Below are 27,227 nucleotides of genomic sequence, written 5' to 3'. Positions count from 1 at the left end.
TAATGTTTATTAAAAGTTGTGGTTTTATTGAGTCTAGCTGAAAATATGGAATGAATACAAATGAAAATGCTATGATACAAAAATTTACGGTAATTTCTGTTTTTTAGAATAACAAGCTTCTGATATCTACAGACATACAGGAAATGGGAGTAAAAATATTCCAGTGCTTTCTACAAGAATTTCAGTTGTCAAAATCCCTAACTAAACATCTAATTTTCTTATAATGACATGTGATATATTAAAAAATTATTTAAATTGGAAAAAAAAAATATGTATAATTTAAAGAAAAAAATTGAGCATCAAAATGTCAAAAAGCTCTGATTTCTATAAATAAATGTCTTTGGACAACTATTGCTACAGAAGAGATTTTTTTACAAAATGGTCTAATGGAACAGGCAAGGTGTACAACAAAAATAAATATTTTAAATATCAGTTCAGAAAATATTTGTATTTCACTTGTCATAAAAATTAATTCCGGTCCTCACAAACTTCCAGCTAATCTGTGGAAGTTTCCAATGTTTAGAAACTTCCAGAATCTGGGGAATCCCTGTAAGTGGAAGGTTACAGTGCATGGAATATTGCAATGTGGAAGGCTCTAATAATAGAATGTCTTGAAGCAAGGAAAGTTCGGGTAGATATAAAAAAAGTTCCGGAATATGGAAAGCAAATAGACTTAGGATTAGATCCTTTACCCTCCTTCTTTGGATTATGGTTTTGTTAGGAATTTAATAGACACAACCAATTGATAAATGAGAGGGGATTTGAGGAGGGGGGGGGGAGGAGATATGAAATGACAAGATGTTCATCTTGTTAGAAATTAGCAGACAAGAGATCTTTGATGGGATGTAGAGTTCCAAGAGGAATTAACAATAGTTTCACCCTTCAGCATTTAATCCAGCCAAATCTGACCCAAATATTCAACCTGTTTTAGGTTCAAACTAGCCAGATCTGGCATCTCACACATACCCCACTATGTCATTTTTTTAAATAATCAATCAAATCACTGAAATCTCAAGGCCAAGAGATAATGCATGATTAATTCAAAACAATGTGGATAAATAACCAACATTCTGTTTTTTTTTTTAATTGTGTCATTACAACCATCTTGGAGCGATTTCCTGTTGGAGTACAATTAAACTGGGGTACAGTCATACATCACAAGGTTATACTGATGTTGTACATTGATATATTACAGTACCACAGCAGTGCTGTGTTGATGTGACATATTGCTGCAACCTTGATGTGCAACACTGCAATGTTGAGGTAAAATACTGCAGCCACCATGTGCAATATATACTGCAGTGTTGATGTGAAATATTCACAACCTTGATGGAAAGCATGAACACATCAGAATTATTATTATTATTATTACCTATGTCACTAATGTGCAGTACTGCCATTTTGGGTGTGAAGTATTGCTGTTTTGATGTGCAGCACTGCAATGTTGGAATGGAATCTCATTCGATTGATGTGCAATACTGCAGAGCTAAAAAGTATTGCATCCTTGATATACAGAACTGCAGAGTTGGAACGGAATATTGCAATTTTGATGTGGAAAACAAACATATTGCAAAACTGCAGCGGAATATTACCATCTTGTGAAGCAGTGCAACATTGGAATAAATTATTACCATTTTGGTGTCCAATACTATAGTATAGGAGATCCAGTATTATAGCATAAGGGTAAGGGACTGCTAGCTTGATATGGAATGTAACAACCAGAATGGAATACTGCTGAGTTGGAATGAATGAGTACAACCTCCAAGAGGAGCATAATCATACAGGAGACCCTTGGTCTGCTAAGATCAACAAGAAACTGTTTGGAAACAATGGAAGCTCAGATTGTCAAATAAGATAATAATAATAATAATAATAATAATAATAATCTAATAATGTTCTGCCTTTTTTCTCATTTTACAACTGGATCATTCCAGATTATCTAGACACATTATTTGTGATTAAATATTTCATTTCAGTCAACAGAAACTAAACACGTAATATCTAGCAGAGGCACAAGGCCAACGAAATACATAAACATAACAATGATAAGCCTTTCTGCTTATAGGCACAAGGCCTGAAATTTTGGGGGAGGAGTCGACTACACCAACCCCAGTACACAACTGGTACTTAATTTATTAACCCAGAAAGGATGACAGGCTCGGCAGAATTTGAAATCAGAATGTAAAGATGGAGGAAATGCCACTAAGCATTCCACCCGTCATGCTAACCAGTCTGCCAGCTCACTGCCTTAATAATAATAATGATAACGGTTTCAAATTCTGCCACAATTTTGAGGGAGAGGATGAGTCCATTACATTGACCCTAATGGACAAAATGTTGCTAACGATTCTGCCAGCTCGCTTTTTTAGTGATAATAATAATAATCTTTTCTACTAAAGACACAAGGCCTGAAATTTTGGGGGAGGGATGAAGTCGATTACATTGACCCCAGTACTCAACTGGTATTTAATTTATCGACCCCCTAAAAAGGATGAAAGGCAAAGTTGACGGGCAAAACATTTCACCTGGCGTGCTAACGATTCTGCCAGCTCATTGCCTTAATGATAATAATAATAATCCTTTCTACTAGAAGCACAAGGCCTCAAATTTGGGGGAAGGGATTAAGTCGACTACATCAGCCCCAGTGCATAACTGGTACTTATTTAATCAACCTCGAAAGGATGAAAGGCAAAGTCGACCTCGGCAGAATTTGAACTCAGAATGTAACAGCAGACGAGATACTGCTAAGCACTTCGCCCGGCGTGCTAACGATTCTGCCAGCTCGCCACCTTGATAATAATAATAATAATAATGATGATAATAATAATAATAATATTTTAAAATATCTGAAGTGAAAGAAACAAAATTAAAAAAAAAATATTCCATTTCAGAAATGTCAAATACCATTTTTTTTTTTTGGTTAGTTTTCTAAAATGTATAAAAGAGAAACTAAATTTTTCTTCAAATATAAAACAATTTGGAATGGTGATTGATAATTGCTGTCTTTCATTTATGTTTTTACCAGGAATTTTTACTTATTTCCCCTTTTGCAATGTTGAGACGGTAAACACCCAAAAACACACGACAAAAAAAAAAAAATATTTTATTTGCTAAGGAATATTCTTCTGTCCATTTGATAGATCAGGTAGTAGTAGGGGACGGGTGGGGGATGGGGGTTGGTTTAACTGATTGTCCATCTGTGCACCTCTCCCACAGCACAAAAAAAAAACAATAAAATGGTATGTGCTCTTCCGCTTCTCTTCAGAAATCAAGTAAATATCATCATCATCATCATCATCACCACCACCACCATGATCAACAATCAATAATTATAGAGATTTAGTTTCGTAGCATAACCCGACTCTAGTCACACTGACGGCTGGTCTTTCCAGTTCTGAACAATCTCTAAAATTGGTTTTATCACAGCTGCAGGTTTCTTGTACATCATATGATGGTCGACGCCATTTATGATAATATGGTGGGCATTGCTGAAGAATTTTTGGATCATTTTCCGCTCGCTACGAGCCCAAGCCTACAAAGAATATAGAAGACATTATATGTAAAATTAACACATAATTAACATGTAAATTATAAAAGAAACAGTACAGAAATTAGCAAATAATTATAAAGGTACAACATTGATCTCATGAAACATTTGGTTCTAAAGCCATTCCAGTTTCCTGGTTTTCCCAGACTTGGTCAACACACTCTAAAGTAAACAAATATTAAATTTAGTTCAATAATTAAATGAAATACAGATAACTATTCGTTAGTATAAATTAGTGTAGATTATAATTGGTTCTGGACTTTCAGAGTCTGATAAGTTGGTGGTGTACCTCTACTTCATCCTTTTACTTGTTTCCATCATTCACTGTGGCCATGCTGGAGCACCACCTTGGGAAGTTTAGTCAAACAAAGCAACCCCCACCCCACACCCTTTACTCATTTTTAAGTACTGGTACTTATCCTGTCAGTCTTTTTTGCTAAATTGTCAAGTTACGGAGACAAACAAACCAACACCGGCTGTCAAACTGTTATGAGGGACAAAGACACATACACACATACATACATACATACAACAGGTTTCTACAGTTTTGATCTACCAAATTCACTCCCAACTCATTGCACAGAGCAAGGCTGTAGAAGACGCCAGCTTCATTTTATTCGTCCTTAGTTGAAAGACACCAGTTGTTATGTCCTGTTATTTGTATTTGTGTAACATTCTCCGTTTTTTTCGGTCTTTGTTTTCGTATACATTCGCTGCTTTCTTCTATGGAATCTAAGGCTCTTAGCTTAGTTTTTCCTTGGGGCTGGCCAGATTGGAGCAATCTCGAGTATAACCAGCCAAAATTGCAAAGATAATCTAGAACTCAACTGAGGATAGAAAACTCCAAATGACCCATCCTTGTTTTCTTTGTATCGTCTGTCTGGATGTCTTGTTGTCCCTTTTTTTGTATCCCCTGACTGTCTGGATGTCTTGCGTTTTTGTCCCATTTTGCATTTTTTATATATAATAAAATATAGCGGCATACATACACTTTGGTCTCATATATATATATATACATCTATATATTTACAAAAAAACAAAAGACGAAGACGGGTGTGTAAACAACAAACAGATGTATTAGTTTAATGCTTGGGAAGTGAGAAAGTCTTTTACGTTTCGAGCCTACGCTCTTCAACAGAAAGGAACACAAGAATAAACAGAGAGAAAATAAAAAATGGTTTAGTGGTCAGTGATCTATCATTCATATGTGTGTGTGTGTGTGTGTGTGTGTGTGTGTGTGCGTGCGCTGCCTGGTCTTGACATTGTGCAATAACTGTGAATGAGAGTCACTGTCATACAGGCAGGGTCATTTTACTCCCAGTATTCCTCCAAGAGCATGTCACACCATGGAGAAATATTACCTTGTTTGAAAATAGGGGAGGATTGACAATAGGAACGGCATCTGGCCATAATAAAAAAACCCTGCTCAACAAATTCTGTCTGACCCATGTCAGCAAAGAAAAGTGGATGTAATGCTGCTGCTAAGGATGAGGACCTAAGCAACTTATTTCGTCACTGTTCACATTTACTGACACAAACCAACTCCGAGTTTAATACGGCATTAATATATTATTAAAGGGAGGTAACTAATTCCACCAAATGGTCTTTATATTATTCCCAGGTCTTCGTTTTACTACTACACCTCTCTCTCTCTCTCTTTCACTCGCACTCTTTTCTTAACCCCATCTATATTAAACTAAGGCCATGCTGGGGCATCACCTTGAAGGATTTTAATTGACCCCAGGGCTTATTTTATATTTTAAGTCTTGTACTTATACTATTGTATATATTCACACACACACACACACACACACACAGAGGCTTCCACACAGTTTCTATTCACCAATTTCACTCAGAAGGCATTGGTCAGCCTATGGATATATTGTGGGAGACGCTTGTCCGAGGTGTCCCACAATGGGATTGAACCCAAACCCATATGGTCACAAAGTGAGCCCCTTAACCTCTGCATCAAGTGAGAATTTGTCAACCCAGCCCACCACTCGCTTCTTTTACTCTTTTACTTGTTTCAGTCTTTTTGACTGCGGCCATGCTGGAGCACTGCCTTTAATGAAGCAAATCGCCCCCAGGACTTATTCTTTGTAAGCCTAGTACTTATTCTATCGGGCTCTTTTGCCGAACCGCTAAGTTACAGGGACGTAAACACACCAGCATCGGTTGTCAAGCAATGCTGGGGGGACAAACACAGACACACAAACACATACATATATATATATACATATATACGACGGGCTTCTTTCAGTTTCCGTCTACCAAATCCACTCACAAGGCTTTGGTCTGCCCGAGGCTATGGTAGATGACACTTGCCCAAGATGCCACACAGTGGGAATGAACCCAGAACCATGTGGTTGGTAAGCAAGCTACTTACCACACAGCCACTCCTACACCTATCATCATCATCATCATCATCGTTTAACGTCCGCCTTCCATGCTAGCATGGGTTGGACGATTTGACTGAGGACTGGTGAAACCGGATGGCAACACCAGGCTCCAGTCTAGTACTCAAAAATGGTTGTGAGGTTAATACGTTCACTTCACAAACATATGGTTCTCGGTTCAATCTCACTCTGACATTTTAATCAACTATCTTCTGCTTCAGGTTGATCAAAGGTTGGCTTAATCAGTTTGAACCTACATTGACCCCCAGTACTCTGCTGGTACTTACCACAATCCTGAAAGGCAAAGTCGACCTTGGCAGAATTTGAACTCAGAATGTAAACAGGGACAACATGTCATTAACCATTTTGTCCACGTTAACACTTCTGCCAGCTCATTGTCTAATTTGAGCCAATATGAAATGTCTTGAACACACTAAAACCATTTCCCCCCCCCCCCCTCAATATGTGCTGCTGAAATTAGTATGTGTCTAAAATGCCAGTGCACCTTTTATGCTACCAAAAATGGTAGTTTCTCCTTGAAGACCAACTCTGGTCACCTGGTCGTTGATCTACTAGATCAGGACTAAACTACAAGTGTACAAGTTTAACTTACCTCATTAAGTTCTCGTGAAAGTGTTTTATCATACATGTTTCCAGAAATTACTGTTGTTGTCATATTGCTTGGTAAATTCTTCATAATTCTTGCCAACCTGAAATCAGAATTGAATACCAGCAATTTATGTGGGTTCTGTAGAAGCAAGTTGTATGTTTGGAGGGGTATATTTGCATATATATACACACACACACTAGATTTGTGGGTTAACAATGCTACCAATGGTTTCATGTAAAGAGGAATCTCTTAATTATCAAGCCTGTCACGAGAGAACATTGGTACTTGTCTCCCTTTTAGAGACAAGTACCAATATTCATCTGAATATTTACCCACCAATGCAGTGTCGAGCACTCATTCTCATTGTTCAATATTTGAGTGAGTGAGTGAGTGAGTGAGTGAGTGAGTGAGTGAGTGAGTGAGTGAGTGAGTGAGTGAGTGAGTGTGTGTGTGTGTGTGTGAGTGTGTGTGAGTGTGTGTGTGTGTGTGTGAGTGCGTGAGTGACAGTTGAAGAACCAAAAAAATTGCTATGTTACCTAATCTGTGATATAGATTCATTAATAAAGTGATGTTCATCAACTGCTGAACTAAGATGTTTGGGATGACATAAGAGATATTTCTGGAAAGAGAAATATAGAGATATATTTTTCAACAGAGCAGTAAAACAGGCAAACAACAACAATAATAATAACAATCCGTCCTACTAAAGGCACAAGGCCTGAAATTTTGGGAAAGAGGACTAGTTGATTACATTGACCCCAGTGTCTCACTGGTACTTCATTAATCAACCCCAAAAGGATGAAAAACAAAGTCAATCCAGGCAGAATTTGAACTTAGAACATAAAGACTTATGAAATGCCATTAAGCATTTCACCCGGTCTGCTAACGATCCTGCCAGCTCACCACCTTAATAATAATAATAATAATAATAATTTAGGAACAAAGCCAGCAATTTTGTGGCAAGAGTCTTAGTCAATGAAAATGACATCTTTGGATGAAAGACAAAGTTGTCCTCAGCAGGGTTTGAACTTTAAATGACATAACTAAATACCACAAGGCATTGTCTGACATTAAAAACAATACTTTGCCTTTCATGATGAATATGCATTAAGTGTGATACACAGGTGACTGTTTTAGTCTAATACTGCTTTTGTTGCGCATGACAAATTTTCATTTAGCTGGACAACTAATTGCAATATCAGTGATTTTCCAATTACTGTTTTCCTATATCAGTAGTGATGGATTTTGTCTTAGCATGTGGTTGGCGTGATTGGCAGTGAGAATATGCAACAAAGTCCAATGAAGCAGAAATATACAACTCAGTGAAATAAACATCAGAGATGCTTGGCCTCATGCAGAAACTAAATGAACTGCTCAAAGGTTTTGTAAACTGTTTTAAATCCAGTGCAATGCTGGAAAGCCTTCTGTATCATCAGCCGGTATCCCAGAGTTACAAGTGTTTTGCTCCTTAGCCTGTACACCTCACCTGAGTGAGGCAACGAGGACTGAGCTATTCTTCACCCACAGAAGGGTTCCACTTGCAGTCTCTTATCAACCGTAGCCATCCTGAGTTAGTTTCAACTGCTGTGCTGGTTTCCTTGACGGCTTTTTTCAGTTGTCTGGATACCAGACCCATCTTCTGCAGGAAATAGCATACAGGATGATTTTTGTTGACTACCAATATAGTTCTATTTTTAAACACAGTCATCATCGTCATCATTTAACATCTGCTTTCCAGACTCGCATGCGTCGGATGATTTGACAGGAGCTGGCTGGGCAGAAGACCGCACCATGCTCCACAGTTTTCGCATAGATTTTTCGGCTGGATGCCCTTCCTAACACCAACCAATACACCCATAAATTTACCTTTCCATGATGCATCTGCTTTGAGTATGATACACATATCGCTATTTTAAACCAATACTGTTTCTGCTGTACATAACAAATAATAATAAATCTGGGAAGTTCAGAATAATTGGAATGGTGCAATGATTCAATAGTGCCTCTTCCTCAGTTGCTATATCAGAACTTACTTTCTACAATCCATGTTCCTTAACTTCCAACAAAAATCAAACTGCATTTTCAAACCTCAACGTTGCATTTGTCCAACTTTTCAAAACTCAGAACCCTACCAACCTCATTCTTTAATCCTTCAGGCTAACAAGCTTAGTTTTTTTTTTTTTTTTTTCATTAAACAAAACAAAACAATATACGAACTGAACCATTTTCTTACTTCAATTTATTGTTAAAAAGTATTTTACCACTTGACTGGCTCCCGTACCGGTGGCACGTACAAAGCATCCACTACACTCTTGGAGTGGTCGGCATTAGGAAGGGCATCCAGCTGTAGAAACATTGCCAGATCAGATTGGAGATTGGTGCGGCCTCCTGGTTTGCCAGTTCCCAGTCAAACTGTCCAACCCATGCCAGCATGGAAAACGGACATCAAACGATGATGATGATGATGATGATTAAATAATATCAGCTCATCATTACAAGCATTAGTTAATTAAGCTCTCTTACCTGCCTGTTCTTCACCTGTTCAGTGATTGAAGTCTCTCTCAAAGGTTGTTCTAAAAATCCAAAATGGATGGCTATTCTTGAGATTCCAAGAGAAGCACCAAATTGAAGAAGTTGCAAATCAGGAATTATTTTACCAAACCTGCAAATAAAACAAGAATAAAACAGTTTAAACAGGAACAAAGAATGTAATTTCAAAATATAATTTGTGTTCAGTGTGCTGAGGTCATCATCATTTAATGTTCACTTTTCCATGCTGGCATGGGTCAGACAGAGTTTGTTGCAGCAGGTTTTCTACAGCTGGATGCTTTTCCTGACACAAACCCTTACTCATTTCCAAGCAAGGTTAACATCACTTGTATGACGATGATGCTTATTCACAACCATCATCTGTCAAGGGAGTATGTGTGTGCGCATGTGTATATATACATATATATATACTCTCACACTGTGTGTATATATATCTGATAAGCTTCTTTCAGTCTCCACCTAACAAATCCACTTACAAGGTTTTGTTCAGCCCAGGGCCATGACAGAAGACACTTACCCAAGGTGCCACACAGTGGGACTAAACCCTAGGCCACATGGTTGGGAAGCCTCTTAATCGCACCACCATAGGGCCTAATTGTAAAGGTTTCTGCTGTAGATCAAACTTCTAGGACCAACTCAAAACCCAGCAGTCCTGCAGCCGCAGTCATCAGTCTGCTCCCTGGCCAGATCTATATCCGCCACATCTTTCTCTACAGTCCTCAAGCTTCTTACCACACAGCCACCCCTGCACCTATATATAGGACAAGCTTCTCTCAGTTTCCATCTACCAAATCTAGTCACAAGGTTTTGGTCAACCTGTAGCAATAGCAGAAGTCACTGGCCCAAGGTGCAGTGTGGAGGGACTGAACCCAGAACCATGTGGTTGGGAAGCAAACTCCTTACCCCACAACCAGACATGTGCCTACAAGCTCACGTAAAACGCCAAACTGACTTACCAATAACGAGACCATAAGCCATTGTCAGAATCAAAGAGTTCATCTGCAATTGGATTGATCATTACCAATCCAGTAACATCACTGAAATTCAAAACAAAAAAAAACAAACATTAGTTTCTTATATTTTCATATTTTTCTTTTACATGTTTTAGTCCAGTGGTTCCTTCCCAACCTGGGGACCACAGACCCCTGGTGGCCCACAAAGGTAGTACTGAGGACCTGTGAACTAAATTCAAAATTTATATATATATATAAATATATATATATATATATATATATATATATATATATATATATATAACACCCACACACACACACACACACGTACATACACAGCAGGCTTCCACACAGTTTCTGTGTACCAAATTCCCTCACAGAGTATTGCTTGGCCTGAGTCTATAGTAGAAGACATTTGCCCAGAGTGCCACAGAGTGGGATTGAACCAAGTGCAACAGCAGTTCAATGACTGAAATAAGAATATAAACAGGGAAACTTACTTTTCGTGCATCTGAGCATAGAAATATGCAGAAAGTGCACTGAGTTCGGAGCCGACCAGGATGAAAGGTTTCGGCTGTTGGCTGCTCAAAGTAAACAAGTGTCGCATATCATCAGCCATCCTAGAAGAGAAATAAACGATTTATCAACAGAGAAACATTAACAGAGTGTTATGGATGAAGACAAAGAAGAGCCAATATCTGACTGTGGAGGGAACCTGTGGCAGAGGTAGACCCAGGAAGACATGGGATGAGGTGGTGCAGCATGATCTTCAAACGTTGGGCCACACAGAGGCAACGACAGAGACCTTTGGCATTATGCTGCGCTTGAGAAGAAGACCCATCAAGCCAAGTAAAATCATAGTCATGACAGATACCAGCATCATGCAAATGGCACCTGTACCGGTGGCACATAAAAGCACCCATTACACTCTCGGAGTGGTTGGCATTAGGAAGGGCATCCAGCTGTAGAAATCATGCCAAGTCAGACTGGAGTCTGGTGCAGCCTTCCAGATTCCTAGCCCTGATCAAACTGTCCAATCCATGCCAGCATGGACAACAGATGCTAAATGATGATGATGATGATATATATATCATCGGTAAGCTGGCAGAATCATTAGCATGCCGGGCGAAATGCTTAGTGGTATTTCGTCTGCTGTTACGTTCTGAGTTCAAATTCCGCCGAGGTCGACTTTGCCTTTCATCCTTTCAGGGTCAATTAAATATGTACCAGTTATACACTGGGGTCGATGTAATCGACTTAACCCCTTTGTCTGTCCTTGTTTGTCCCCTCTATGTTTAGCCCCTTGTGAGCAATAAAAAACACTAATTATATATATTTATATATATATATATATATATATACTAGCTTAGGCAGAGTGATACTAATAACCTGGTGCTAGAACTCAATATGCTTCAGAATAAAGAGTTAGCTGAGTACAGAGCAGTGATAAAAGATTAAATGAATGACAAGGGAATAGGAAATTATGTAATGGACTTCATAAGCTTACAGCTGTCTCTTGAGGAATTCTTCAAGAATTTCCAATAGGAAATTTCTTTACATTTCTACCCAACATGTACAATTCTATGACTCCTAATAGCAAATGCAACATATGTAATGGTGTATATAATAACAACACTGCAAATAATATCTCCAGAATTTTCATCTCGTCACATTGGAGCTCACGTAAAACTATACAGAATTGGAATACTGGAATAAACAGATGCGTTTCGGGAAGGCACAACTTTTATTTTAAGCTTACTTAGATTATATATTTTTATATATGATGTGTTGTGAATTTATGGAAAAAAATCCCATAAAACTCAACAATTTAGTTAAACATGGAGAAGAAAAGATGTTAAAATATATAAGAGAATTTTAATTCACGCAGACGATCGTTTCGTAGAGAGATATAAAAATCTTGCAAATTCATGGTTGAATTGAATTTGGTTAAATTAATTATATATCAATGTACTCTTCAGTGCAAGAAATATAACCAAATTTTTTTACAAAGAACTTGAGAAAGGAAAAAGCAGAATAGAATCTAAGAGATTCCTATTTATCCTTCTGTATAAAGTTTTCTGACAGAGGAACCTTAATGTAATGTCTATTGAATATATATTTTTACTGACATAGATACATCATTATACCAATTACTTTAATACACACACACACACACACACACACACACACACACACACACACACACACATATTAATGTACCTCTCTACTGTGAATGGTTCCCAACGGTTACGATAATTCGATTTCCCTTCTGAGCCATCAGTCGAGGTAAAGTTCTGGAAAAAAAATCAATTGAAAAATCATGTTACACAATATGAAGACAATACATTGTTTCTTATACACAGAACAGACTGTCAGTATAGACATTATCATGTATATAGACTGTGTACTGTGTCTAAGAAAGGAAGGAAGGAAGACAGAAAGAAAGATGAATAGATAGATAGACAGACAGACAGACAGATAGACACAGACAGATAGATAGATATAGATAGATATGTTTCTTTATTAGCTACACAGGGCTGAACACAGAGGGGACAAATTACAAAGTAGAGCTTTTCTTTTTGGAGAGAAAAAAAAGGTGGGGGAGTAGGTTTTCGATCAAAAGGGATTGTAAAAAAGAAAAATGATCAATAGGGATCGCGTATCACAGATATGTCATGGTGTAAAGTGTAAAGTGTATACACCGTAGTGTTTCTCAATAATGAATACTGAGGTCGTATTGTGTATTGTATGGACAGTAGGAACTGTGTGTGTATGCATGTGTATACACACAAACACAGGCCTACTGTGTATAAAGAGAGAGTATAATGTGTATAGAAAAAGAGAGAGGAGAAAGGAGAGAATGTGCATGTGGAGGGGGGGTACAGAGGAAGACACAGCACAACTTAACTTTGACCTAGAAAACTCTGTGGTCTATCCTTATTGACAAATTATATCAAAGGAAAATGTGAAAAGGAGAAATACTCACCTCACGGGGCCGATCACTGTACCCTAAGCCAGCACGGTCAAATATACAAACCTGTGAAAGAAAATGGGTTTGTTAATATACTATAATATTTAGAAGATTTAGAGAAAGGTTAATGATCCTTAAGAAACTGGTATTGATTTGTGTGAGCAATACTTGTTTCATTTAATAAAATTGACAAAAAGATTAGCATGGGAAAGGGAAAATGCAATGCTTCAGACTGATTCCTTCTTCAGGGAAAATTAACAAGGGAGGAATTAAAGACACAGCAAGGTTTTACATCGTCTGTGAAAAAACAAACTGGCTGCAACTGATGAGGAACATAGGATCATGGGAGCTTAATGTGAACAAGATGTAATAAGAGAAAGACAGTATGAGAGAAGTAGAAGGAATGAGGAGAAGAAGTGGACAAAGCCAAAAGCGAAGTGACAGGAAACAATGAGGTGAGAGGGGAGTTGAAGGATCAGAAAGGGTCTACTGATCAGAATTGGTGTAGGAGTAGAAGGAAAAGCATTCCTTTAAACCTGTGGGTGTCAAGTTCAAATAACAATGTTGATCCTTCCGTTTCCTTGAATATGTGGTTCCATGGTTTGGAGAGATGCTGCACACTGATAGGCAGGTGATGGAATGGCCTGGTGTGTTGTGGTTAAAACACAAGGCTTTCGCTAATCAATAACAAAGAAAGAGTTAATAAATTGTTTAAACTTGGCTTTTACTAAGGCCATAAACAGGACTTGGCCATTTTACTGAGGTTTCAGTGAAAATTCAGCAAATACAATATCGTAAATATCTGATCTAATTACTTTATTTTCCTATCTGTACAAAGCTGGTCATGCTTATGCCTTAACGGCAGCACAGAAACGGTAAACTGTACGATATTAAATCTGTAAAGTTACAGTTTTATGTTTAACAAATATTTTTAGCGTCACTGTCAACAGCAGCTAAACAACAAAAAATTCAGGTATCAGAAAAAAACAAAAAACAGACTGATAATAATAGAATGACAGGCAAGTTGGTTCAACGCCAGAAACCATTTCAGGTGGACATTGGTCTAAGATGGCAATATAAGACGAAGCAGATACATTGGGACATTTCTTAAGATATTACTTCAGTTGAAAGCAAAGCTTAACAATCTAAAATGAATATATTATATAGATATAAGTAACAAATAATACATACTCTTGTCACATTAGCAATTTCAGGCCATACAAGAGACCAGACATCAGATGACATTCCTGTGGGGGCATCGAGTATCACTGAAAATTGACAATTATTTCAAGAGTCATCAACAATAGTAGTATCTCTCTTTCTCTCTCTCTCTCTCTCTCTCTATCTATCTCATCTATCTATCTCTCACACGCACACATCATCATCACTACTATCATCAATATTGTTTTAACATCCACTTTTCCATGCTTGCATGGGTCAGACAAAGTTTGTTAAGGTAGATTATCTATGGCTGGATGATCTTCCAGTCATCAATTCTCATCTGTTTCCAATCAAAGGTGAAAGAAGGTTACCCAAAAACCATCCTAGAGACTTACCTACAAACAAAAGCATGCAGATATTTAGACAAACGAAAACATTAACACACATTGCAGAAAAATACATTGGTAAGAGGGGGGGGCAGGGCGTCTAGCATTAAAAAAAAAACATCAAAAAAAAAGGAGGAAAAAAGAATAGACAAGGCACAGATCAACCACAATACCCAGTACACACATACATACACAATCTAGGAGAAGAGTAACTATGAATGAAAACAGTAAAATAAGGTATAGAAATGTTTTCGTCCCACTTCAGACATTATTAAGTCTTAGTAAATGATGAAATGTACCCAGTCTATGGTGTTGTTGAAAGGGAAGCCTAGGGTTGTTACAGGTGGAAACCAAAGCCATCAAGAAAAATTGCCACCAGAACTCAGAAGTTTGCTTTTAGGGTCAGTCCCACTGCATAGCACGTTGGGCAAGAGTTTTCTGCAATAGCCCTGGGCAGACCAAAGCCTTTTGGGTGTATTTGGTAGACAAAAAAATAGCAAGGCAAAGAGCCAGTCATGTGTGTATGTGTGTGTTTATGTCTCCTTGTCTTGACATCACATACGAAATGTAAATAAACGAGAAGCGTTGTTTATTCACAAACATTCTGGGAAAATATGTCTGACCATTGTGCTGTTCATGTTTGAAGGACAAGCAGGGAAAATATAACCATGCTTAGAAATAGATAAGGGTTGGACACAGGAAAAGCGACCACCCATAGAAAATCTTCCTCACCAATATGGCTGGGTACAGCACATTCTTCCATAAGATACTTTAATTGGGAAAACAGCCACCGGTTGTACAGAGAACCATCTCAACACAATACACACCTCACAATACAATGATTGATTTTATAACAAACAACAACAAAATGAATTTCAACAATAAAGCCAATTAAATGCAGTAACACCACCACCACCATTCTTTGGAAGGACAATGCAGCACATAGACACAAGAAACACTGATGCACATTGTTGTGCAATGAAAAACTTGTATTAAACTATAGGAAATACTGCAACTTCTATTATTAATATTAATGATTAATAATAATAATTCTTTCTTTTCTATAGGTACAAGGCCTGACATTTTGGTGGGAGAGGCTTAGTCAATTATATCAACCCCAGTATTCAACTATATTTCATTAACCCTAATCTACACACTGTCCAAAAAATTCACAATAAAATATTTTCAGTTACTCACCAGTAGGAGGTCCATCACCTTGACATTTCATAAATAACCTCTGACCCCAACCAATGTCATAAAGTTGACCTACAAAAAACAAAACATGAAAGCACAAAATAAAATGATGTAGGTGAATTGGCAGAGTCGTTACAGCCTTGGATTAAATGTCTGACAGGATTTCTTAAAGGCTCTTTTCTGAGTTCAAACCCTATCAAGGTTAACTCTGTCTTTCACCCTTATCATCAACATCATCAACATTTAATGTCTATTTTCCGTGCTGATATGGGTTGCATGGTCAGATAGGATCCAGCAGACTGCAGAGTTGTGTCAGGCCCCTATATCAGCTTCGGCAGTTCCAATGGCTGGTTTTATAATCATGAAAGCTGAATGGAAATTTGTCTGGCATCGGTAGCATGCAGAAAATCCGACAGTCCACACTGTAGAGTGGCTGGAGTTAGGAAGGGAATCGAGTCATGGAAACCATACCAAAGCAGACACTGAAACACAATGCAGTCCATGGGTCCGTTGGATCCTGTCAAACTGTCCAACCCATCCCAGCAGGGGACATGCATATTAAAACGCCCCTTATTGTTGGGGCATTGATCAACAGAGTCTGTAACAGAAGATACTAACTCAAAGTGTAGTACATTGGTATTGAACCTGGAATCACATGGTTGCAAAATGAACTTCTTAATTACACAGCCATGTCTGTATATCAATGTATTAGATCAGTAAAATAAACAACTGGAAGATGATGATGGTGATGGTGATGATGATGATGGCGATGGTGAAGATGATGGTGATGATGATGATAACTAGTGCAGACAGTTTAAAATGTTAAACAGGATGCAAGGGAAGATAGATGTCACTAACGTAAGTAAGTGAGAAATAGTTGAGTAGCTGTTAGTGACTGGAAGAGCCCAGGGGGTGGGGGAAGGGTGGGGAGTGGGAAAGAGCAGCAGGTGAACTCAGAGCAATGAGGTAGAAAGACTCAGATGCAAAGTGGAAGTTGTTTCTGGTTGACAGGTATCGGGGGGGGGGGAGGGGGAGCGAGAGTGGGGGTTATTTGTAAACACAGACATTTTGCCTTTTACATGGAAATTCAAGTGGAAAGCATGGCAAGCAGCGAAGAGAAGAGATTGGAGATACCTGCTGAAGAGAGGAATGGAATGTGTGGTTTACGTTTAGCTAAAGAGAAAGGAGGGGCAAAAGAGAGAGCAGGAGAGTGAGGGGGAGAGGAACCTTAAACCCAGTCAATGGAAACAGAGTAAAGCCTAGATCCAGCAAGTTAAGGAATGGACCATCAATTAGGAAGATGAAGAGAGAAAGAAGACTTAAAGCCAGCACATGGAGAGAACACAAAAATCTTGATGAGGAGAGAGAGAGAGAGAGAGAGAGAGAAAGAGAATGAGAGAGAGAGAGAGAGACCTTAAAGTTATCAAGTTATCTGTCTCTGCTCTGCGGATGAAGAGAAAGAAGGCATAAACCCTCCAAATTGAACAACAAACTCTAAACCCAGTGGATCTACACCTGTGAATAAGGGATGAGGTAGTCCAACAGGTAAAAGAGATGGAGAAAGTGCCAGACTCGTTTAGAGCAGAGGCATTTTCAAGCGCAAAACCTCATCAATTGATACAGGTAGAAAACCCTATTTTCTCAGGTGATGACCTTAACACCCCAACAAAGATACAGAAACCACTTTATGTTTGTTAATTAATAGTAAATAACATAAATGTAGCTGTAGAAGCATGGTTAAAAGGTCTATTGTGGAAACCATGTGGTTATGGGTTCAATCCTCAAGTGCAGCATGTTAGGCAAGTATTTTATATTGGCGCCCCAGCTTCAATAGTGCTTTGTGAGTGAAATTTTGATAAAATGGAAACATACCCTGAAACTAAGCATATAGCAGTGCAGCAAAGTTAGATGCTCCTATACCAAAACATGACTCAGGCGTTCAATAAAAGAAACAGATTGAACTGCAGGCTGTGGTTAACATGATTAAATATCCTTGGAAGTGGTGCTCCATCATGGCCACAGCCCAATGAATGAAACCAGTAAAAGAATAAGGGAGAGAGAGAGAGAGAGGGAGAGAGGGAGAGAGAGAGAGAATGGAATGGAAACGATGATGTGATGAAAACTACCTTCTGGCTTTAAGTGCATTTCTTCATTCTTCAAGGAGGCATAATTCAAGAATGGTGGAGCGATTAGGGCCACCACTGCAATCTTCCAACCCCAGGAGAAGATCTGTGAGAGGATACCAGGTCGGCTGCTCTGGGTCTGAAAAGAAATAACAAGGTTATGTGTGTGTGTGTGTGTGTGTGTGTATTTAGATATATATGTGTCTATGTGTGTGCATATATCTGTCTATATATATATATATATATATATATATATACACACACATATATAAAATTTGTGTATATTTATACACAAAAGAAATGACCCTTTCATGCTAAAAGGAGCAGTCAAAGTCCAAACTTTGACTGCTCCTTTTAGCATGTAAGGTGTCCTGTTAGGGTCACCTCTTGTGTATAAATGTACACTATTGGTTATTTTATGCATGCTAGCCAATGGTAGAAACATTTTCTAATTTTCCTACCCTATATATATATTTTCTTAAAACAATTTTTGTAATTACACACACACACACATATATATACACCCCATAAAACATTATTTTAAGTTTATCCTAACTTGTAAAGGTTTATATTTTTCATTAATTGACATTTTTATGTTTCAGGTTCTATGTGTGACTTTTTAATCATTCCATATACAAAAGAAGTCTTGGAACTGTCTGAATTTCAAAGGGGCCATATTGTGGGTCAATCTCAAGGTGGACATAGTTGGCATAACATCACAGAAAACCTTGGGATCCTGCTTTCTACAGTTAATAGAGTGATTGTGCAATTCATCAGAAAGAGGACGGAGTCCACATAACCCTGCCCAGATCAACCAGGGTCCTTGCATTGAAAAATGCAAAGGACATGTCTATTAAATATTAAATATTCACATTATAACAACTGATAAATAATTTGAATGTATAATTTCAGGTTTGAATAAATTTTAGTGATTATAAGGGTGTCTATTTACTCCTGTCGTGTGTGTGTGTGTGTGTGTGTGTGTGTGTGTGTGTGTGTGTGTGTGTGTGTGTGTGTGTGTGTGTGTGTGTGTGTGTGTGTGTGTGTATATATATACACACACACACACACACAAGTATGTGAACACAAGTATATACGTGTGAGTATATATATATATATACACACACACACACATGAGTATGTGAACACACAAGTATATACGTGTGAGTATATATATATATATATATATATATATATATGTATACACACATAAGTATATGTGTCTATGTATGTATACACATGTATATATATATATATATATATATATACATACACAAAAGTGTATATATATATTTGTGTATGGGTATATTTATATATTATATTGTATTATACGTGTGTTTAGCAAATCAATAAACCATGAAATATTAATAGATGAGTGATCAATAACAACCAGAACACCACCACCACCACCACCACTCACTTTCTGCTACACCTCAGCTTGGCCCACCTCCAGAGTTCAATATTGGTCAATGGGTGCAGGAATCTTTACATGGAGAAGAACTTCATTCCATAGCAATGTGGTTTGGGGTTCAACCCTACTGCACTGTACCTTGGCTGGCTTCCACAAAGGCCTTGGGTTCAATGAAGTTTTGTGTGTGAATTTAGGTCTGGGTGTGCTGATTGCCTCAATGTACTCTTGAACTCTGAAAGGTCAAAGCGGGGCAACCCTGCCTCAGTCAGAGGCAGCTGTGCCAGACAAAGCAGCAATAAATGCACGATGCCAGGAGGGCCACTTTTGGTAAAGCAGACCTGGTGATGTGGGATGAAGTGAATGCCTAGCCAAGATGGCCCAGGCTTCTCCCATTAGATCTTTGATAGGGTGTTGATAGCTATAGACAGTAGGGTGGTGACCATAGAAGTCAGAATCCAGTTGGGAATGTATAACAACTTATCTGCTGAATCTACCAGCCCCTAAAATAGATTGCACTGGAGAGAGAAAGAAGGAAACCCATTGAAGGGAACAGTTTTGTATTGGGGGGGGGGGGGGGGAGATATACTCTGGTATTTGGTTTAATACCACCACATGGTTGTTGGCTACTTCTGGCAGAGTTGTAAGCAATTAGGCCCAGGGAACCGTTCTGAGAATAACTTCCACCCTTCCTCCAATCAGTCTCAGAAACCATGAAAAACGCCATCAAACTTCAAAGAAAGAACACTTGAGTGTTTAAACCAGCCATATCCAGTCCAAATATTCTCCCTGTTTTATATTCAAACTGACCAGATCCAGCCTTTCACACCTACCCTACAAAGTCATTCTAAAAATAAAAAATCACATCATTGAAATCTCAAAGTTACAAGATAATAAAGCGTGATTAACTCAAAACAACTGGAATAAATAAACATAACATCTGAGAGGGTAATCCAAATGCTAAAAGTCACCTTCTTGTCAATGTTAAAGAAAAAGAGGTCAATGTGTTAGAGCAGGGCTTTCCAACCAATGTCTCCTTGTCTTTACATCAGGTTATGGCTGTAAACGAGTGTCACTGTCATTCAAGTGGTCTCCTTTTCCAATTTTCTATGGAAACATGTCCAGCCATGGAAAAATATTACCTTACATGGAAACAATTGAAGGTTGGTGACAGGGAGGGCATCCAACCTTAGAATAATCTGGTCCAACAAAATTCTGTCTGAGCCAGTTGACATTAAAACAACGATGATGATGATGATAGGTCTAGACACACACACATACACACACACACACACACACACACAAAATAATTGTACTGATTATCTCCATTCCAATGCATAATGGTCTCAATTTTGTTAGCATATTTTTGTTTTTATTTCTATTGATAATACCATTAAAAATGTATTCCTTTTGATTTGCATCATTTTTATTTGCCTGGAGACTGACACAATCAATGTGTTACGTAAACCAAGTAACACGAGTGTTTGCGTATGCATGTATGTATATCTATGTGTGTAAACATAAATACATATGTATAAATACATATACATATATAAATACATATACATAAAAACATATATATAAATACATGTACATATATATAAATATATATACATAGGCACAGGTGTGGCTGTGTGGTAAGTAGCTTGCTTACCAACCACATAGTTCCAGGTTCATTCCCACTGCATGGTACCTTGGGCAAGTGTCTTCTACTATTGCCTCAGGCCGACCAAAGCCTTGTGAGTGGATTTGGTAGACAGAAACTGAAAGAAGCCCGTCGTATATATATATATATATATATATATATGTGTGTGTGTGTGTGTATATGTTTGTGTCTGTGTTTGTTCCCCCCACCACCACTATCGCGTGACAACCGATGGTGGTGTGTTTATGTCCCCGTAACTTAGCAGTTCAGCAAAAGAGGTCGATAGAATAAGTACTAGGCTTCCAAAGAATAAATCCTGGGGTTGATTTGCTCAACTAAATGCGGTGCTCCAGCATGGCCGCAGTCAAATGATTGAAACAAGTAAAAGAGATATATAAACACATATACACACATCATCATCATCATTTAACGTCCGCTTTCCATGCTGGCATGGGTTGGACGATTTGACTGAGGACTGGTGGACCAGGCTCCAATCTGATTTGGCAGAGTTTCTACAGCTGGATGCCCTTCCTAACGCCAACTACTCCGAGAGTGTAGTGGGTGTTTTACGTGCCACCGGCACGAGGGCCAGTCAGGCGGAACTACATACATACATATATATATATATATATATATATATATATATATGGGCATGTGGCGAGAATGGATGAGGATAGCTGTGTGAAAAAGTATCACGCCCTAGCAGTTGAGGGAACCTGTGGAAGAGGTAGGCCCAGGAAGACCTGGGATGAGGTGGTGAGGCACGACCTTCGAACATTGGGCTTCACCAAGGCAATGACTTCTGACCGAGATCTTTGGAATTATGTTGTGCGTGAAAAGACCCGGCAGGCAAAGTGAGACCTAAATCCAAGGCCTCTGCCAGGATGCGTACCTTCCTACATTGGACACTAAACTCCGCTTGCGAAGACCTGTTGAGGCAAGTGAAATCGAACTAATTTCAACGGATGGCACCCATGCCAACGTCGTCTCCTTCATTGGACACAGAAACTCGGCTTGCAAAGACCTGTTGAAATCGAGATGGCACCTGTGCCCTGGCACTTGTGCTGGTGGCACGTGTAAAGACATTTGAGCGAGATCGTTGCCAGTGCCGCTGGACTGGCTCCCGTGCAGGTACACGTAAAAGACACCATTTCGAGCGTGGCCGTTGCCAGTACCGCCTGACTGGTCTTCGTGCCGGTGGCACGTAAAAGCACCCACTACATTCTCGGAGTGGTTGGCGTTAGGAAGGGCATCCAGCTGTAGAAACTCTGCCAGACCAGATTGGAGCCTGGTGCAGCCATCTGGTTCACCAGTCCTCAGTCAAATCGTCCAACCCATGCTAGCATGGAAAGCGGACGTTAAACGATGATGATGATGATGATGATATGTAAATACACAAATACATATATATGTGTTTGAAAGAGTGGTAAGATCAAGGATAGCTGACTTCCTGGAGACCCACAAACTCTTAAATGTAAACCAGCATGGGTTTTGCTGTGGCAAGGACTGTCTAATACAACTCTTACACCACATTGAAGATATACTTAAAGCCTTGGGAACAGGTTCGAACTCTGATGTCATATATCTTGACTTCAGTAAAGCATTTGACAGGGTTGACCATAATATCTTACTCTCAAAATTGGCAAATGTTGGAGTCCGTGGAAAACTTCTACACTGGATTAAGTACTTCCTGGCGAATAGAACACAAGAAGTTGTGGTCGATGGAGTCCACTCAAGCCCAGCAAAAGTCACCAGTGGTGTCCCTCAGGAGACTGTCTTGGGTCCACTCTTCTTTATAATTTACATAAATGACCTTTCCAGCATCGTAAATCACTGCAAACTGAAGATATTTGCTGATGACGCTAAGCTCCAGCAAATCATCAAAGAAGAAGAAGACCGAAGCCGACTCCAGACTGATCTATATGCTGTGAGTCAATGGGCAGGCAAAAACAAAATGCAACTAAACGAGGGAAAATTTGAGCTGATGCATTTTGGAAGAAAGACTATACTAAACCAACCATACTCTCTTCCTTCAGGGGAACTGCTCACAGCATCCAATAATATCAGAGACCTAGGTACAATTGTTGATAACAATCTCAGTTGGAGTGCCCACATCAACAAGGTCGATATAGCTCATAGAGAGAGAGAGTAAAATAGATGGTGTGTCTGTGTGTTTGGGGTTACTCTAACTCCTCCCACACCCTCCAACTGATTTTAATGATTTTTGGCACATAGGCAGGTCACATGCTCTGAAGTTCAAATAAGGCTGGAATTCTTTGAAAACTCGGTAATGCTCTGTTGGCATCGATTTTTGTGAGCTCAATCGGGCGTTTGAACGGAAATTCCCATAACGATGCTATTATTCCTGCAGCTTTTGCATTTTTCAAATGTAAAATTTCAACAAAATCGATAGAATAGTCTCTAAGGAAATGCTTATTAAATACAAGGTCAGAGGTGGGCTTAACTTCAACACGGAAAACAGGAGCAACGCCGGGTCCAACTTCTAACACACACACACACAGAGGATTCTTTCAGTTTCCATCAACTAAATCCACTCACAAGGCTTTGGTCGGCTCAGGGCTGCAGTAGAAAGACGCTTGCCCAAAGTATCACGAACGGGGCTGAACAAGAAACCGCGTGGCTGGGAAGCAAACTTCTTCCACATAATCACGCCTGAATCGATATATAAAACAGATGGAATGGTCACGTCTGAGATGCATTTGGTCATAGGTGTGCTCAGGCAGAGCTGAAATGATGCTAAACAACAAGAGATGGCTGCTAACTTTATAACGAAATCAATATCTGATACACAGGTTTTATTTGATTATTGAAGCGAATCTCTCTCGAAATAGCGGCGAACTTTTTGTTTGACAGTGTTCCAGCAGATATTTTATGCGAAGAGTAGAGGAAACCTCTTCAACTCATTATATTTATGCCAACAACAGCAAAAACAAACAACAACACCATAAATACACTCAGCTATCAGATTCCGACTGCTGTTGTATTATCATGTCAATCGTCTTTTATTAAATTAACGATCTCTCTCGTCAGCTGACTCACAGATGGAGAAAAACTACAAAATCTAGCAATGTAACAGTCGTTCCTGGATTAATTGAATAAATAATAAATCACAGATTAAAAAAAAAGCAATTAATCCTATTATAAATGGCTATAAATAGAACATCGTGACTAATAATGAATTAATAAATACAGTAAACTATCTTATTTTAATTACAGTGTAATTTTAATAAAGAAAAATACAAATCTTTTAAAACAATGTTTTTTAGTCGTTTAGTACTTTCAATATTGGTTATGGTGGTGGAGATAATAGTGACTTTGCTTGTTAAGAAACTATATTGAAGACGTGTCTTTTACAAGGATTATGTATGATGAATGAAAGAAAAAACATAATAAAGGTAAAAAGATATTTAGAAACACTAGAGACTTAATAGCTGCCATCCAATCGCACCGCAAGGTGAGGAATTGATTCCAAGTGGTTTTGTTTTCTTCTTCAAGATTGCAAGAAAACTAAATCAACAACGAACCCAATGCCAGTTGAAACAGGTTCGTGACACATCGAGTTGTTGATGTTGCCCTCCGCTCTAACCAAACTTCCTCTTTGATTCTGAGTCAAGTGCGCCAATTGCACGTAAGTGCTGAAGTGCTATTTAAAGAATTGCTTCAGTCGTGGATATGATAACCGTTCTTCGTAATAAGCAGGTTGTCGCAGAAATCTGAATTAATACAATGAATGCGGAGGCGTGAAGAATGATATAACAGAAGAAATACAAAACCATTCGACGGCAAAGTAAAAAATTGTTCAATAAAATCTGAATTCAGTCTAACAACAATTATGGGTTTTTAAGAGTAGATGCTGTGCCAAATAATTTAATTTAAACTTGGATAATAGTAAAATTTAACAAATATATCTGGGAGGCTGCTTATGTGTTATAAACTGAGGTAATTATTATTTTAAAGCTAGTTCAAGAATAACTATGGAACATTGGTGTGATAGGTAGACTCAATATTGAAAGTAGAGTCAAAAATATTGTAAGATACACGTTGACTGGGACTCATAGTTTCGCCTAAGGTTTTATTCAAAGAGTCCAAAAAAGAATTCTATAAGTTGTGGGTAGCTATCTGTAAATATATTAAAAGTATTAATACAAATGGGATTACATATGACTAGTGTTTAAAACGCAACACAAAGGAAATATTGGTCCTACGTGGAATTTAATAAACTTTAAAATGTCATTCGAACGAAGAACAGTTGTGAATTTAGGGTCCAAAGTTCACTGAAGGACCAGAATAAATATCCGATTAAACTGAGCTAGCTACCACAGATAAAGAGTGGGTTTGTTTACACACAAAAATAAAGACGAACAGAAAACACCAGAGGAAACTATAAGAATAGAAACAATTCAGAAATTTTTAAAAAAACAAAGTATTTGCAGACGGGAACCAGGAGGATGGAGAGAAGTGGGGACCTTTAAATTAATAATTAATAGGTGCTCAATTTTCTACATAATACCAAATTTTACGAGTGTATATAGTTTAATATTCCTCTCTAGAAATCGCTATAAATAAAATCAGAAATTAAAAATAAGAAAAGAAACTTCACAAATAATTAAATTACACAAGATTTCTGGCGAAAGAAACAAGTATTAGCATAGCCATCCAAGTTTTCTAAGGTTTGTTTTGATACATAAACTGCTTGGATTTACAAAAGGATCGATATCATAAAAAAAAAAGAAGCATCATTTAGTATATGATAAAATAAGCAACTTGTACAAATATTAACCTTGTTTATACCGCTTAAATTTAAGGAGGAACACATGTAGTTAACATTAAGGGAACAGTTAATGTTGCATCTGCCCTTTATAATTTTGGTTAATAAAAGGTTCCAATTGATAAAACGAATTTCTCCGTCCAGATAATAAACACTGGTTTTGATAAAGTGGCGGGTGCGAACACGAGACACATTTGCAATTAAAGATTAATTAAAATATGAAAATATGAGCAAACGTATATACTAAACGAATATACACATACAAGTATATAATTGTACAGAAGGGACCGTATATGTATATACAGTTGGTTATATATATAACCAACTGTATATATATATATACACACACACAGTTATATACGTGTATTTAACAGTACCTGCATAGAAGCCTAAGTTTGAGATATATATATATATATATATATATATATATATATACATATACACACACATACATATATATAATTTGTGTATGTGTATACAGTATTTCATGTTACTTGGTGAAAGAAATCATGTTTGTAAATTTTAATTACAATAAACTTCCCTTTAGTGTTTTCTATATGAGGCACCAGAAACCTCTTTTAACAGAGTTAATGGTAATCAGAAGATTATATACAATGCTGTATATAATATGTATAGTCGTAATATAATAAATACTACGCACCCTAATCGAAAAAGGTTTTCTGACACCCTGAATATACCCTAAATTTCAAACAGAGCTTAACAAAGGTTCGATATTCCATGCAGCAAGTAACATATATATTACCAAATGCAGTAAAGGAAGAGAAAATATTTTTTAAATAAAGGGATAAATAAGAAATATATTAAAATGATGCGTCCATGCTTACGTTGTGTGTCTGTTGGTGATGATGATGATGATGGGGTCCGTGAGAATCTGATCGATTCTCTCCATGTGCCTGGTTCACAGTGGTTTCACCGTTCGCAGTCCGACGTCGCATACTTTCAGCGATTTACTGAAGAATTCTGGATATCTACAGACTCTTTTCTCGTCTTAAAACAATGTAAAGGGTTCCACGGAAGCCTTGTTTTGTTGCTTTGATGTTTTGTTCCACCTCAGTTACATTATAGGTTTAGCTTTTTCGGTGATTAGTGTGGCAATATAAGGCAAACCGGCAGCGGTTTTTTGTAACGTGGCGTCTTTCCTGCAATCGGCTACGCTAGTGAACACATGCCCCAGAAACAGCAGTAGCAGCAGCAGCAGCAGCAGCTGGGAAGCATTTCGTCAAGCTGTAAACCACAGCTTTACTCGCTGAATTCTCTAAATAGATAACAACACCTATCGTCATTGTTATTGTTTAACCCCAGATCAATTCTGATCGAGCAGACCTATGATCAGCGATGTTCCACCCATGAGCATCACGTCTGTTTATAAGCATCGAGCATTAAATAATCCAACGGGAGTCTTCCCCTTTTTTAAAGACTGGAGGGAGATTCAGTTAGTGACGTAGCTACAGTGTCTGCCGTCGGGGCAACCCT

At 38.1% G+C, this 27,227-nt stretch overlaps 1 protein-coding gene across 2 annotated transcripts; it reads right to left on the bottom strand.

Moving 5' to 3' along the window:
* LOC106878763 (uncharacterized) lies at positions 1-26,932 on the bottom strand. Of its 2 annotated transcripts, none has more exons than XM_014928087.3 (12): positions 26,579-26,932; positions 17,895-18,030; positions 15,772-15,840; positions 14,219-14,295; positions 13,043-13,093; positions 12,277-12,350; positions 10,557-10,676; positions 10,060-10,140; positions 9,077-9,215; positions 7,090-7,172; positions 6,557-6,653; positions 1-3,532 (listed from the first exon to the last, which is right to left on the bottom strand). In XM_014928087.3, exons 1-12 carry the CDS (start codon positions 26,687-26,689, stop codon positions 3,368-3,370), a joined length of 1,203 nt encoding a protein of 400 aa, XP_014783573.1. In that variant the 5' UTR covers positions 26,690-26,932; the 3' UTR covers positions 1-3,367. The 2 variants fall into 2 exon arrangements, with proteins under 2 accessions (XP_014783573.1, XP_089207821.1); XM_089351695.1 differs by lacking the exon at positions 26,579-26,932 and adding an exon at positions 24,390-24,510.
* Between the last annotated feature and the right edge of the window lie 295 nt (positions 26,933-27,227).

Source organism: Octopus bimaculoides, chromosome 4 (assembly GCF_046866305.1).
Source record: "Octopus bimaculoides isolate indiv1 chromosome 4, ASM4686630v1, whole genome shotgun sequence".
NCBI classification, from domain to species: domain Eukaryota; kingdom Metazoa; phylum Mollusca; class Cephalopoda; order Octopoda; family Octopodidae; genus Octopus; species Octopus bimaculoides.
This window is presented reverse-complemented; position numbering and strand designations above follow the sequence as displayed.

Excerpts from the sequence above, each read along its gene's own strand:
- LOC106878763 (XM_014928087.3), bottom strand. The coding sequence starts at position 26,689 with ATGCGACGTCGGACTGCGAACGGTGAAACCACTGTGAACCAGGCACAT. Across the intron at positions 7,173-9,076 it reads AACAGGTGAAGAACAGGCAG|AAATATCTCTTATGTCATCC; the intron begins GTAAGAGAGCTT and ends TTCTCTTTCCAG. Across the intron at positions 3,533-6,556 it reads TTTCACGAGAACTTAATGAG|GCTTGGGCTCGTAGCGAGCG; the intron begins GTAAGTTAAACT and ends TATTCTTTGTAG.